This window comes from Austrofundulus limnaeus, unplaced genomic scaffold (assembly GCF_001266775.1).
Source record: "Austrofundulus limnaeus strain Quisiro unplaced genomic scaffold, Austrofundulus_limnaeus-1.0 Scaffold1393, whole genome shotgun sequence".
Taxonomy (NCBI): domain Eukaryota; kingdom Metazoa; phylum Chordata; class Actinopteri; order Cyprinodontiformes; family Rivulidae; genus Austrofundulus; species Austrofundulus limnaeus.
This window is the reverse complement of record NW_013953795.1, coordinates 30,520-45,505: the sequence shown is the minus strand read 5'-3', so window position 1 is coordinate 45,505 and position 14,986 is coordinate 30,520. Positions and strand designations below refer to the sequence as shown.

Below are 14,986 nucleotides of genomic sequence, written 5' to 3'. Positions count from 1 at the left end.
CTTTAAACCATGTTAAGAAAATTCTTCTGGTAAACAAATGTAATAATTATTAATTGTGTATAAAATTAACAGTTCTGTTGGCAATGAATGTTGGAAACTCAAACTCAATTAGGAACCAGTTTTTCTCACATATTCAAGAGAGGATCTGCTGGCTCAGCGGGACAAACCTGTTATGACATCATATCCTGGTAGAGCTGAGGAGGAGACCCAGGGGCTGCTAAGCTGGGGCTAAGCTGAAAGCACTGGAGGATCACTGGAGACCCTACAGACCATCAGTACCCTCTAAAATCATGGGAAATGTGAGCTTCCTGCCGTACAAGATCTAATCTTGAGAGCTAATCTTTTTATATGTTTAGCATTAGCAAAACTATATTGAATTGGGGCGGCTGTGGTAGAGTGGTTAGGGGAGTCGTCCTGGAACCGGAACCGGAAGGTCGCCGGTTCGATCCTCGTCCAGTCAACTTGGTCGTTGTGTCCTTGGGCAAGACACTTCACCCGCCTTGCCTATTGATGGTGGTCAGAGGGCCCGGTGGCGCCGGCGTATGGCAGCCTCGCCTCTGTCAGTGTGCCCCAGGGCAGCTGTGGCTACACTTGTAGTTTGCCATCATCAGTGTGTTAATGGGTGAATGTGTGTAGTGTGAAGAGCTTTGAGTGTCCTGGATGGATAGAAAGGTGCTATATAAGTACAGTCCATTTACTATATTTACCACATGTTTTAGTTAGCAGATTACGAGTTAACAAAGGTAATTTTTCGATCAGCTCTGTCCACAACTGTGAATAAATTTGTTGGTGGACTGTAAGTTGACCAAACACAATTTATCAGAAGCTAAATGGTCTGTTAATAATTTTCCAAGTTATTGAAAAAGCTGATCCCTTAAAGAAAATAAATTGTTTTGCTGTTAGCTTTTAGCTGATTATCAGAACCCCGCTCACCACTGGTCATGTCTTTGACTCAGCTAAATTTACTGATATTGAAACAAAATTTGGTGTCGTCGTAGCTGAAAGTCAATCACAATGTGCCGTACTCTGCGGTTAACAAAATATTTTCAAGGGTGTACCGAAGCAGCTATAACTCTGTCATTTCTCCACATGAACAGAACTCAKTTTAATGAGATCATTTGTTTTCCCCTGTTCTTTCCAGACTAACTGGTCCGGTTTATAATCTGCGTATTTGTGAAAAGTCTGTGTGTAAGGGTGGAACTTAAATTGTTATTCTTCTCCACTTTTCTGCTCCCTTTGAACCGCCTCCTATCGTTTTCTGCTCCATTTCTCCAGGGGCTATCAGTCACTCATTAAAACACTGCACATAATCCTTTAAAGGACACCCTTCTCAACGCACCACTGAATTATAATATTTCAGCAGACATCCTCCTCGATGAATAATTGAAGGATATTGAAGATTGAACCGGAGCCCAAGGCACAACAGGCATTTGTTTTCATCTGACAGGTTTTTTTTTTTTTAAGATGGCAGCCATTTCAGGGCAAACGTGCCAAAATATTAGACTGAAGATGTAGAAGTTTAGTCGCAAACACACAAAAGCACAACCCAAGGTCAAAGAAGCTACTGTTGATTCGATTCAAAGGGCTAATTAAAAACTCCATACACTGTTTTAATTTAGAGAAAATCAACTCAAAATAACTGAGTTACTTCTGTCTCTTATAGAAATCAGATGTTTACGTGACTCGAGGCATTTCTGTCTCAGTGACCCGGTTGTGGTGTGATTTATGTGGCCCAACTCTGTCAATGCCACGACTGGCCCGGTTGTGGTTTGGTTGGTGCTGGCCCATTCATTGACCACCTCTGGCAAACCACATCTGGACCACCAAAGGGCCCTCACTCGTGATATCTGGGCCGAGTGTTTAGTGCATTGTGTGGGCCAGACCTGGGCCAGACTAACATTGCTATGTAGGATAAGACCAGACTTGATGCTTCTGCCACTTGCCGTTGATTTTTTTGTCTGTTTGTCTTATTAAGAGTGCTGTCAGGGAGTGAGATCTGATCTAACCTAATGACCCTAACAGCCCCTGGCAGCAGCTTTAATTAGAACAGGATCTTGTCATTTCTTTGAAAAATGTATTATTTTTTTGTTTGTTCTGCCTCAGGACGGGGGAGATTCTTTCGCTTCCGGTTCCCGGCCTTACCTCTCCTGGGCATCAGCAAGCAGTCCCTTCCGCAGGAGGACCCAGACGCTGTCATGGTGGACTCCCCCCGCCACAGCGACAGCTCCGTTGCAACGCACAACTACCAACTTCCTGCCACCCGCGAGAGCTGCAGTCCCTCCTACGCGAACGACACTCGGGCTCTCATCGGGCCCAGCCATTGTTCCACCCCCATGTCTGGACCTCTGAACCACTCATCACCCAAAGGCCCCTGGGATCGGTTGTATCCAGAGCAGACCCAACACGAGAGCCAGGAGGACACACTGACAGCGGCACCATCAATCCCAGGACTCACTCCAACAGCCTCCAGAGAGACCGTGTGCAGTATACGCAGAGCCTCCTCCGTGCATGACATGGAAGGTTTTGGAACCAAGTCAAAGCTGGTCTTTAGGGACAGACACGCCAGTGAAGGTTGGGATCTCCTGCTCTACTATCCATTGTCTGATCTAACCTAACTGATCTAACGTAACTGTCTGATCTAACCTGTCTGATCTAACCTAACTGTCTGATCTAACCTAACTGATCTAACGTAACTGTCTGATCTAACCTGTCTGATCTAACCTAACTGTCTGATCTAACCTAACTGAACTAACGTAACTGTCTGATCTAACCTAACTGAACTAACGTAACTGTCTGATCTAACGTAACTGTCTGATCTAAACTAACTGTCTGATCTAAACTAACTGTCTGATCTAACGTAACTGATCTAACGTAACTGATCTAACGTAACTGATCTAACCTAACTGTCTGATCTGATCTGTCTGAAATTTTCATGCTTTTTAAGCTCAAAAGGGGGGGGGGGCGTATAATACATGAGATCGTATTATACACGAATAAATACGGTATATCAACACTGTGATACACTATGGTGTTTATTAAAAAACCTCTGCATAGAGCAGATTTATTAGCCAGAGGAGTAAGTGAGTTTGGGGGCGGGGGCATGTATCTGAAGCCATGAGTGTTGTATGCACTTGTGTGAATATCTGAAGAATGAGCCTCGTCAGCATCCAGGAAGAATTTAGTCAACAGCTCAAGGCCATGTAGGAGAGAGCCAAATTCTGTAATCAGTTGTTTTGGGAACAGAAGAGTCAGGCAGACGATAATAATTTTCCATCTGCCTTCATGTCCGCTGGTGGCAAATCCAATCAGGCAAATAGTGTCGACAAATCCCGCYGAGCCGTGCTATCAGCTTCTCCAAGATCAATTCCATTTGGCYAGCTAAGTCCAGRGACCACAGCCGRCCCGCGACCCTCAGCAGAACTGCTTGCAGACAGAGTCCAGCTCGCTCMAGGCAAAAGTCTGAGTGCTGATAGAAYGACAATCCTTCATATTGGTAAGGCAGCCAGAAAATGGCCTAAAAGCCACCAACGCTGTTTTGTAGAAACACCAGGAGACCACCAAGCCAATCTGTAGAATCCAGTGATCGGAATCCAAATAAATATCCAGARCAGACAAGAACAGAGGTCCCACATGTCCTCCCATGGAAGAAAAWACTTTGTTCCAAAAATTTATCAAGAGACCAGCTAACCAAATCTATAAAAATAAAAATATCCATGATTTCTGGTTTCGGATGAAAACGTAGAGAATGCGCCAAGCARCAAAGCAGGGAAAGATAAGGAAGGGCAGGAGAGAAGGAGAAAGCSTCTTACTCCTCCAAGAGCGGAAAAAATAATAATAAAATTGCAATTGCAGATAAACAAAATGTTAGCTTCGCTAACCACCATTCCGCTCACTGAAAAACTTAGTGGAAGCTGGTCCAGTAATTTGTTTCAAAAGTTAGCAAAAGCATTWATCTGCTAAATGAAATGCTATCCTTGCCATTAACTTTTAGCAGATAAGCCAAACTTTGCCTGATATAACTTTCTATCTAGTCTATGTACATCGCAGCTAGTCTGTGATCAGTGACACTGTAGAGTTTTTTTCTCAGAGATGATTTGATTTTTGTCCACATTTCATGGTGGTGGGCAACAACTAATGATATATTCAAGAAGATRTGAAACTGGAGCTCACAGATTGAAACTAATGATCTGATTAGTTCTTACTGGGGTGGATAGCAGTGGTCAGCATGGTTCTGCTAATCTACTAACAGCTAATAGCGAAACCAATTTTTTGTTTAGTGGACCAAATATCTGCTGTTAAATTTAGTTCTACTAACTTTACGTATACTAGAGAAAGAAAACAGTAATACTGTCATAAATGCAGCACTGCACAATTACGTCATGTATGTGCTTGTTGCATCTTYATAATTTTGTGTGTCTGCCTGCGTTGGCCCAACTGGAAGGAGACATAGATTTGTGACACAGACTGAGTGACAGCTGTTTTAGTGGTTAGAGATTTGCTTAGTGTTAGCTTCCACTAACGTTTATATGTTTAGTTTTAGCTTTAACATTTTGTTAGCTAAGCCCCCCACTGGAGGCCAGTAACACTAAAGGACATAAATTGTTTCTCATTAAAGTAACTTTGGTTATGTTTTACATCCCTGTGGTTTTAAAATAGTTTCAGTAATGAAGCATTTTCTCAGTCAGTAACTGTAGATCCTCATGTTGTTGATCCTCCCTGAAATCTAAATCCATCAGAAGGGTTTTAGTCTTCGGGGCAGAAGCACCCCTCCAGGACAATCAGTCCACTTCACTCCTTAACGACATGGTGATACGTCTTCTTCACTGTAATGAATTGTTCATGAGGGGCGGTAGCTGGGGTTTGATGCCAGCACTCATTTATTATCATGGAAAAGCAGAATTCTTCTCTCACCCCTCCCCACCCTTGTCTCTCTCCTCCTCTGCCGTCGCAGACAATGGTCGCAATATCAAAGGTAACCAACAGCAGCCTGCTGCACCCTGAGCTTTTTTAGCACGCCTGTTGGAWAATACACGTTTAATGCACACAGCCTGCTTTTTGCATGTTTGTTTCCCCCMCACACACAGCAGGTTTTATGTTGAATGCAGATGCCCTGGTGGATGACTAACATGTTTGTAGTCTGAAAAGACTGGCACAGCACTAATTGACTCGGTCTGGGTGCACGCGACCTTTGCGACCCCGGCCAGTCGCCCGTAGGAAGGCTCGGTTCAAAGAACACACTGACCCGTGCACGCGCCTGCATGAAGCAACTCTTTGTTTTCCTCTGCCGCTCGTTGTCTGTTGAAGAAAATCAATGAAGCTTTAGACGATGATGCCTCCCACTGTCTGTAACCTCTGGATCTGTGGTGCCGTATTTAAATGAACACAAACCTGACTGCTTCCATTCACAGCCCCCGTCTTTGTTTTTCACAACATGAATACTGTGGTGCTTACGCTGCATGCAGGATGGAGGACGTCATCTTACCTGTTGTAGATGTCCCTCTGAACCACCTCAGTTTGTAGAAACAGGCTGTTTATTTCATTAGCAAGCATTTCCTCCTTATTTTTCACAGCGTTAAGGACATGGTCAATTGTTGTTTTTATGAGAGTCTTCGCTCAGGCACTTCTGCTCACTAACTTTTCACCATATTTTCTATTTTTAATGCATTACAGTCCTCAGTGTCACAGTTATAGAGAAAACTTGAACAGATTATAGAGACAACTATAAACTGTCCATGTTTCCACATTTGTTAAGACTTTAACGATATACGTTACATTAATTCAACCCCACACGTTTAGCACTTTTTTCTGTATTAAATAAACCTAAAAGGCAGAAATCTAATCACAACAAGTTAGTATGTTATGGTACTGAACACACTATTATCCTACCTTCCATAAGATCACCGCTGTGTGACTGCAGGACTTCCCCTGACCTGCTACACAGGAGCACCCAGCTGTCTCAGTACTGTCGGCTGATGTAATGAGGATCCATGCAGAGAGAACATCAGACTTGGTTGGATATCAGCCTTCATGAACACCAGTTCATTGATGTTATTATTGATTAAAATCTCACCAACTTTTCTACTGTGAAGGAACTGATACACCTCTGTAGACCCATCTGCACCAAGTGAACTGTTAAAAATGTCCTCATATGCATGAGGTCATTTTTTCAAATCATCTTCACACTGAGGGATCGTTTGAGGCTCTGGTACTGATTTGACATCTTGATTGTTCAGCAATTTTTGGAAATGTTTCTACGACATAGTTCACCAGTTTAGTTAAGCTTCTGTTAGTTAGCCCTGGGAGGCAGTAAACAGGAGTGCATACATGTCAAGTTGTACTGATTGTACATAATTTACACAGATTTTCCATCATTTTGCAGATATAGCAATCTCATGGATTTTTTCAAAACCTCTGCGTACTCCATCCGAAGCCGAACAGTCATTGCGCAGTCACGTGGTTTTTCGGCGTTTGTTTTCGCACACACCTTTAATGGTCCCTGAGACACCCCGCTCCGAGCTCCTGGGGAAACCCCTCCCGCTGCAGCATACGTCACTACAGGGGGGTTCCTCCCACTGAAGTCCACAATGCAGAAAAAAAAGTCAGACACTCGTCACCCGATGTTATTTACCCACAAATCTGTTGTAGTTAAAGCTCCAAAGTTTTTATCAGTTAGATTCCACCGTGCAAAATTCTTGTTTTAACTCCATCCACGTGATTTTGGCCGTTTCACTATCTTTATAAATCGCCTCTTCCTCATGAAGCTCATGAAGTGAGTCACCTTTTTTTTTTTTTTGAGCGAGCGGTTAAAACAAAATGCAGCTTCTGAGCGTTTTCAGCACAAACAAACACTCCCACGAACTTCTAACCAATCACACAATAAGTTCTTATGTGGAGGGGGGTAAAATGTTATACCCGCGGGTTGTGTCGAGCAGCTGCCGAAATGTTGACAATACGAACAGAATGACGCAATTTTCGTCATGAAACTACGACAATCCGAACCCATTTTGGCAGTTCAGAGGGAGTATGCAGGGGCCTTTACACCACTGGAAAGTTTATTTTCAATTGTTCAGAAAGTACATTTGTAGGTTGAGCTGCAAAGTTGAGCAGCCTCAAATTTTGAGCTGCTGATACAACATGAGGAGGAGGAGCCAGGCTGTTGTGGCTGTGTATGGTTCTTCTGCATGCTATGGAAGCCATGTTTGTCAAATTAATAAATTATTGAATAACTAAAATGTTTTGTTTTTTCACACTTCAGTCATCTAATCCAAAAACAAAACAAAAATAAATAAATAAAAGTAAAAAAAAAACTAGAGTCACCATTTAACAGGAAGCAATCAGGCTTTCCAACAATAAAACATTTATTGTCAAGTAGCATTGTTACAACAAATAAATAACCAACAAAACACAACTTTCCTAACATAGATCTGGGCTAAAGTAAACCCTAGTTCACCAAACTGAAATTGTTTAAAGAGACATCTACAACAGGTAAGATACTGATTGTTTATCCCCTTTTCATGAACCTCACTTTCCCTTGAGGCGTCTCTGTTTCTAAAAAATATTCTGTAATCAGACCAAATGCCTTTTTTTATCCTTTGAGATTCAGAACTAAAATAAAATCTGTCAGGTGTTTGTTGTTAATCTCCCCATTGCAGTTGTTATTTTTTCAATTCTATCAGGATTTATTTACTGAGCTGCTGCAGTGACTCTCTGATAAAATCACAATCCAAGCAGAATGCCATAATCCCACTTTCCTCTTTACCTCCTATGTCTTCTCTCCCCTGGTTTTGCTAGTGTCACGCTCCTGGATGGCTGGGGGTATGGCTTCAGCTTTTATTTCCTTGTTTTTTATTTATTTGTTTGTTTGTTTTTCTCCCTGATGCACCCTGACTGTGGCATGTACCGATGATGCGCATGCAACCTGTCTGCCTCTCTGTCCTTGACTCTCAATCACAGTTTCTTGGTGAAAAAAAAACAGGGGAGAGGGGAGGGAACCTCTCCTCTGCTGGCTCACGCTGCTGAATCAGCAATTTTTTCACATTTTTCTCACGCTCATTAAGGCCACATGTCAGTGTGTGAGTGTTGGTGGTGTCGCTGTGTTGAATGCTTTCACTACAGGCCAGGGAGGTAATTTGTCTGTGGGGTAGCTTATAACGTTTGATGACGAAACATCTTTTAAATGTACAACAGTCTTTATCCAAGCTTCATCATTTAGTGAAATACATTTAAAACTCTAAGGTTGGATTATATGACCATGTCTTGGATTTAGTTGTTTTTATATAGTTTATACATTACAGTTTTATTGAAATGTTTACATTTACTTATAGAGATGAATGTCAAGCTATTTTTGGTTTTAAATCCCCAGTACCTATAGTCCCCAAAACCAATGCTTCCCGGTAACTATGGACCCAGTACTTATGGTCCCCACTATCGGTGGTACCCGGTATATGGTCCCCAGTACCAATGCTTCCTGGTACCTATGGTCCTGGTGCCTATGGTCCCCAGTACCAATGCTTCTTGGTACCTATGGACCTGGTGCCTATGGTCCCCAGTACCAATGCTTCTTGATACCTATGGTCCCCACTATCAGTGGTCCCTGGTATATGGTCCCCAGTAACAATGCTTCCTGGTATCTATGGTCCCCACTATCAGTATCCCCACTATCAGTAGTCCCTGGTATATGGTCCCCAGTACCAATGCTTCTTGGTACCTAGGGACCTGGTGCCTATAGTCCCCAATACAATGCTTCCTGGTACCTATGGTCCCCACTATCAGTAGTCCCTGATAACAGTATATGGTCCCCAGTACCAATGCTTCCCGGTAACTATGGTCCCCACTATCAATGGTCATCAGTATATGSTCCCCACTATCAATGGTCATCAGTATATGATCCCCACTATCAATGGTCATCAGTATATGGTCCCCACTATCAATGGTCATCAGTATATGGTCCCCACTACCAATGATCCTCAGTACCTACAGTCCCCAGTACCAATTGTCCTCTGTACCAATGGTCCTCTCTACCAATTGTCCCTGGTACCTATGGTCCCTATTACCAATGGTCCTAAGTACTAATGGTCCTTAGTACCTACAGTCCCCATAATCGATGGTCCCCACTATGAATGGTCCCCAGCAGAGCTGTACAATATTTTGCAAATTAATTGGTATTGCAATATCAATGTGTGTGTTATTCATATCAAAAAGGACTACTTGGAGTGCAGTAATTGTTGACTAATGCATTTGAAACATTTAGAAGTTCTATTTTTTGTACAAAAAATTATTTAATGAGTAGAATGGAGTCTCACAACAGCAAAAGCTCACTCCAGACACAAATGATATTAGCAAAATTGCTAAAGGTCACATACAGTAGAGTAGGACTTACAGAAGTACAAAGTGAGGAAAGAAAGAAAAAAGACATATATCGCATCTTGTGTCGTCATTGCAATATTTACAAATATTATTGCCATTGCAATATTTTTTAATATCAGGCAGCCCTAATCTCTAGTACCAATTGTCCTTGGTACTAATGGTCTTTAGTACCTACGGGCCTCAGTATCAATTGTCCCCAGTAACAATGCTTCCTGGTAACTTTGTTCCCCTGTACCAATGCTCCCCAATGCATATGGTCTACCACTACCAATGGTCCCAGGTACTAATGGTCCCTGGTACCTGTGGTCCCCACTACCAGTGGTCCTCAGAACCTTTGATACTAGTAACCAGAAACCAATGTTCCATCGAGTACACCCATCTTTATGCTTTCTGATACCTTTGATTAATGACATTTATACCCAGGATTAGTGGACGTAAACTTCTGTAGCCGAACAACTGTATCTTTTAAATGAGAAGTTTTCCAGAAAAGAGACTCCTCATTCTAGATGGATCACTTTTGTATTTCAGTGTTTGTTGTATGATAAGTGTTGTGTTGTTGTGGTTGAAAAGTGATGGGCCACTCCATTCTCACTACCCATATCACAAAACCAGACAAAACACCATGCTGTCCTCTGAGTCCCTGAACAGGAAGCCTCAGCTGTTACTGACGGTGTGTTATTACTCTGTCACTTTTCTTTTCAGGGCCTCTCAGCCACATCAAATCCAGCCTGCTGGGCTCCACCTCTGACTCAAACCTCAACAAGTACAGCACCATCAACAAGATCCCCCTCATCACGCTCAACTTCTCAGAGAGCAACAATGAGAAGAAGTGCCCCTCCCCTCCGTCCTCAGAGAAAACCATCATTGCACCCAAAGTTAAAGACCGGACACACAACGTCACCGACAAGGTCACACAGGTAAGACCTCAATCTATCCATTAACCATAATTAGAGTAACCAATGAACCTAACATTCATGTATTTGGTCTGTGGGAGGAAACCAGAGGACCTGAAAACCCCCCACGGCTGCACGGCTCCACCCAGAAAGACCCTAGGCCTTATGAAGTATAAGGCTTGGTCTACACTGCTACAAATAGATACTTTTAACTAATATATGTAGATATATTTTTGTTACATTAAATTAAAACAGTTTAACCTTCTTATTCTAAGAAAGATTCTCCATAAATGCCCACAACAAAATATAAAAACAAAGTTGATTACAATCTCAAAAAAAAACCGTGGCGTGTTTCCTCTCAGTTACTAACCATTTTACTCGTAGTTTAGTGGTGAAAAAATACAACAAACCACTCCGTTGTTGTGTTCTTTGGGGCAGCGGTTCCCAAACTTTTCAGCTTTTGGCCCACAAAACACCAGCAGCAGAGACCTGTACCCCCAGCTGTTGTTGGTTGATAAACATTGTTTTCACATCAAATAAACAAGAGCATAGTAACATTATTTATTATGCTATTTTGTCCATTTTAAGTACACTAATCTCATTATTTTGTAACAACAAAGGTAAAAAAAATATGCTCTTAGTTGTCGTTTTTTAGTGTAATTAATTCAGAAAATATTTTCAGGACCCCACCTTGATGTTTTAGGACCCCACTGTGGGACCAATGCTTTAGGTTACAAAGTGGGCAGGAACTAAATAAGCAGCTATGTCCTGTTTTTGACAAGCTTTTTATAATGTGGACAGCAAAATGTCTCAAACACTGCCTGGCCAAAAAAAGAAGTGTCCACCTGGGTATAACTCAGGGCTATGATGTGGGGTTGCTGCAGTTGGTCAGGTTCAGCAACAGTAAGCTGCTGACTTATATGTGACATAATTTTCACACATGGGTTGGTTCCACAGAGTCCAATGAGAATCTTTGGGATGTGCTGGAGAAGGTCAAACTCTACCATCATCAATGAAAGATCTTGGTGAAAAATTACTGCAACACTGGATAGAAATAAATCTGGTGACATTTCAGCTTATCCAAACAGTGACACAGAGAATGTGTGCCGTAATCAAAACTAAAGGGGCGAAATTATGTGTTTCTCTGGCATCTATTTAAGTTCATTACCATAAAAAAGTATCTATGTCACCTTCAGTTGTTGTTAAAATGTTGCTTTTATAGAAAATAAACTTGCTCTGTGATGAGGAAGCTCAGCTTGGAGACACAGTTCAGAGGAGGAGCTGGTCCCAAAAGGTGGTTCTAGTCCTAACCAGTGGTTTTTGCTCTTCTGCCTGCTGCCTCAGGACACTACAGGATTTCTTAAACATGCATGAATGAATCAAAGCAAGACTCCGGGCATGTTTTTGATGGGAGAATAACATTATAACATGATATAAAGCTAAAAAAAGTTGATTTTACATGAAATAGCCCCTTTAAAGGGGACCTATTATACAAAATTCATTTTTGAAKGTTTTTTTTACTCAACTTTGGGTATGTACTTTTTTAAAAAACAGTCCTAGGACCAAAAATAGGAAACCCAGGGGCATATTTACTGTTAATAAATGTATTTTTAATGTGTATTAACGACAAGTTTTATACTTCCGTCATTTTGTGATGTCACAAGCCGTACGACAACCCACCAGAACCTGCATTCAGCCCCTTACCTAGCAACCCCCAGGTGAGGCTCCACCTCCTCAGTATAAAGAGCCTTCATGGTGTTGTTGTGCAATGTGCAGCTTGTTGTTCAATAAGCCTCTAATAGGGCAATGGGTAGAGTGTTGGACCAGAGAGTGGGAGACCAGGGTTTGAGACCAACACAGAAACAATTTAATTATTTATTTATTTTCGTTTGTTATGAACACATTTTCTCATGTCCCTCTATTGTTTAGCTTATTAAAGTCTTGTTAAAGCCTATTTGTTCGAGTTTCTGAGGTATTTTGACCGCTGCTGCTCCCTGCTCTGGTAACAGCATGCAGAGTGAGCGCAGAGCAGAGGAGGAGGAGGGAAAAAAAAAGAAGCTGGGACCACGACTCTGCCTCTGGGTCTCATATGGTTGTACAACGGAGCTTCTGCTATTATTAGCCATGCTAACGTAAACGCTGGCTTTGGAGGGCGGAGTTAATGTCAACAGATTTTTGGAGGGCGTTACCAACAGAGCTCATTAACATAAACAGCTCTTCTGAATGGAAGTCAGAGCAGGCAGAACTAGAAAATGGGTAATTTTATTATCTGAGAATTATTTTGTGCATTAAATTGAATGAACATGGTCTGGATAGGCCACAGACATACCATAAACATTTCTAGGACCCATAATTGGTCTCCTTTAAAGGCGGTCCAACCAATATTAGAGTGTGTGACTTTTTCATTGGAAAGGCAGTGTATTTTGAAAAACATTTAAATTTATGTTGACTTACAGCAAAGAATGCGGAAGGCAAAATTAGAGTTAAATGAATACATTGACAAAAAAACAAATTCTTCATACAACGACTTCGATTAGAAAATTTTGAACATAGTAATAAATCAGGAAGATTTTTAGCTAACCAGCTTAAAATAAATAAAGAAAAACCAACTATATCTGGTATTAAAAACATAACTGGGAATATAGTTTACGATCAGGGAGAAGTAAATAATGTTTTCAGAGACTTCTATCAAGTTTTATACACTCCGCAGATAAACCCTTCAGATAAGGATATTGAACAATTTTTGGAAAAAGTGTCACTTCCAACATTATCCAGTAACCAGTCTTTAGAACTAGACTCTCCAATAACATCAGCTGAATTATGTGAAGCTGTTAAAAACATGCAGAACAAGAAAGCCCCAGGTCCGGACGGGTTCCCAGCAGAATTTTATAAAGAATTCTGGAATATTCTGGGACCAGTATTTTTCAGAATGCTTCAGGAATCAGAGGAAAATGGCARGCTTCCATTACATATGAATTCGGCCAACATAAGTCTCCTATTAAAACCAGGTAAAGACCCAGTACTGCCTACAAGTTATCGTCCCATTTCCCTTATTAATGTTGATGTTAAAATAATTTGTAAAGCTCTTATTTTTACATTTCTTAGAGTTTTTTTCAGGTTGTTCTTAATTTCCCTGTTTTTGTTGATACAGCATTATAAAATACAAATCTGTTTGTAATTCTCATTAAAACGAAACAAACTTAAAACTCAAACAAAACTTGTAGTGAGTGCACAGCTAACCAAAAAGTTAGCTTTGCTAACTCAAAATCCGCTAACTAAAACTTTAGCTTCACCAAAGTTAAACATGTAGAAACATGAGCAGAACCTAAGGCTAAACAAGTATAAATAACAGCGAGAGTTAAGAAAACCCCCTTTTCTCACTGCGTTTAGACATAAAAGAGGACGTCTGAGCAATGTGCAGGCAGAAGGGAGAGGTTTTAAAACAGGAGTTCCAAGCTGCAGCGTCCTGCCTCCATCTGCCTGTGAGGAAATGTGAAGGGAGCCAAGAGAACAGGGAACAAGGGAACAGGGAACAAGGGAACAGGGAACAAGGGAACAGGTCTGCTCCACAAACCTTCATCCCTGCTTCAGAAGGACGCAGGAGTCCCGAGCTGATTTCAAGACATCTGCTGTCACTTTGTGTTTCTTCAGTGCGAGGTGTCGGGGGAGCTGTTTACAGACTCACACTGTAGAGGACGGGGACATGGTCCAGTCCTCCTCCATCCCCTGTGATCACTGCAGTGGATATTAAAGGTCTCTGTAATCCTGAGAACAGGCCAGGTTTGTGTGACGTAAAGAAATGAGACCAGAAGGAAATAGTTCAAACAGTTTTTCCACTTTTTAGATTCCTGCTCTGTAAAGCAAATACTCCATGTGTAACTGTAAAAAAACAAACTACAGTAGAGTGATGGGACAGGAGTGCACAGCTAATACTTTGTCAAAGTACCATAAAGAACACACCTGTTATCAACGTACAACATGGCTGCTGCTGTATGGTTAGTGTTTGCTTCTTCAGCTAAACTTCAAATACCTGTTCCTTTGGGCCTTCAACTTTCATGTGTCAGCTAGAAAACTGAGGAGGAAATTTACATTTCATAACGATGCCAGGCCTAAATCCCAGTAAAGAAAAGAACGGCTCCATCACTTCACATGCATCTACAGTCCCCTCCAAAAGTACTGGAACAAGTCGACATTTCTTGTTTTTGTTGTTCACTGAAGACATTTGGGTTTAAGATCAAAAGATGAGGCAAGAGTTCTGATTGTCAGCTTTTAGATTCTTAGTTAGCTGTTGGCAGAACTAAAGTTGGCGAAACTTATTTTTGTAGAAGCTAACTGGTCTGCTAACAGTTTTCAAAGTTAGTGAAAAGTTTATTTTGGATCTGTGCCCACCACTGCAGAGAAGTATGGAACTGTTTTATAACCATATCTGCACCTATTCAGGACTGTAGAACAGCTAAAATCCTACATCAGACCAGGATGGAACAATTCCCTCCAAAAACTCCTGAACTGCTAACAGTTTCCAAAGTTAGAGAAAACACTAATCTGCTAAATGAACGTTAGCTTTGCTTCAAGCTGTTAGCTGATTGGCAGAACTGTGCCCACCACTGGTTACAACAAAAATAATCAAATTTTACCTGTGCCGTGGTTAAAGTGTATCTTACCCCCCCGTGAAAAGATAACTCCGCCCCAAGGCGAAATTTGAAAAATGCATCAAAGTGGGTAGGGGA

At 41.5% G+C, this 14,986-nt stretch overlaps 1 protein-coding gene across 5 annotated transcripts in view; it reads left to right on the top strand.

The window, feature by feature from the left end:
* Nucleotides 1-14,986, top strand: part of LOC106535239 (potassium voltage-gated channel subfamily H member 2) — a 44,465-nt gene that overhangs the window by 9,065 nt on the left and 20,414 nt on the right. For 2 of the 5 annotated variants that reach the window (XM_014032197.1, XM_014032196.1), the window contains exons 4-7: nucleotides 2,104-2,571; nucleotides 4,952-4,972; nucleotides 7,792-7,815; nucleotides 10,069-10,283. In XM_014032197.1, coding sequence (XP_013887651.1) covers nucleotides 2,104-2,571; nucleotides 4,952-4,972; nucleotides 7,792-7,815; nucleotides 10,069-10,283 — 728 coding nt within the window. The remainder of the gene's footprint in view (nucleotides 1-2,103; nucleotides 2,572-4,951; nucleotides 4,973-7,791; nucleotides 7,816-10,068; nucleotides 10,284-14,986) is intronic. The other 3 variants (XM_014032198.1, XM_014032199.1, XM_014032200.1) reach the window with 3 other exon arrangements.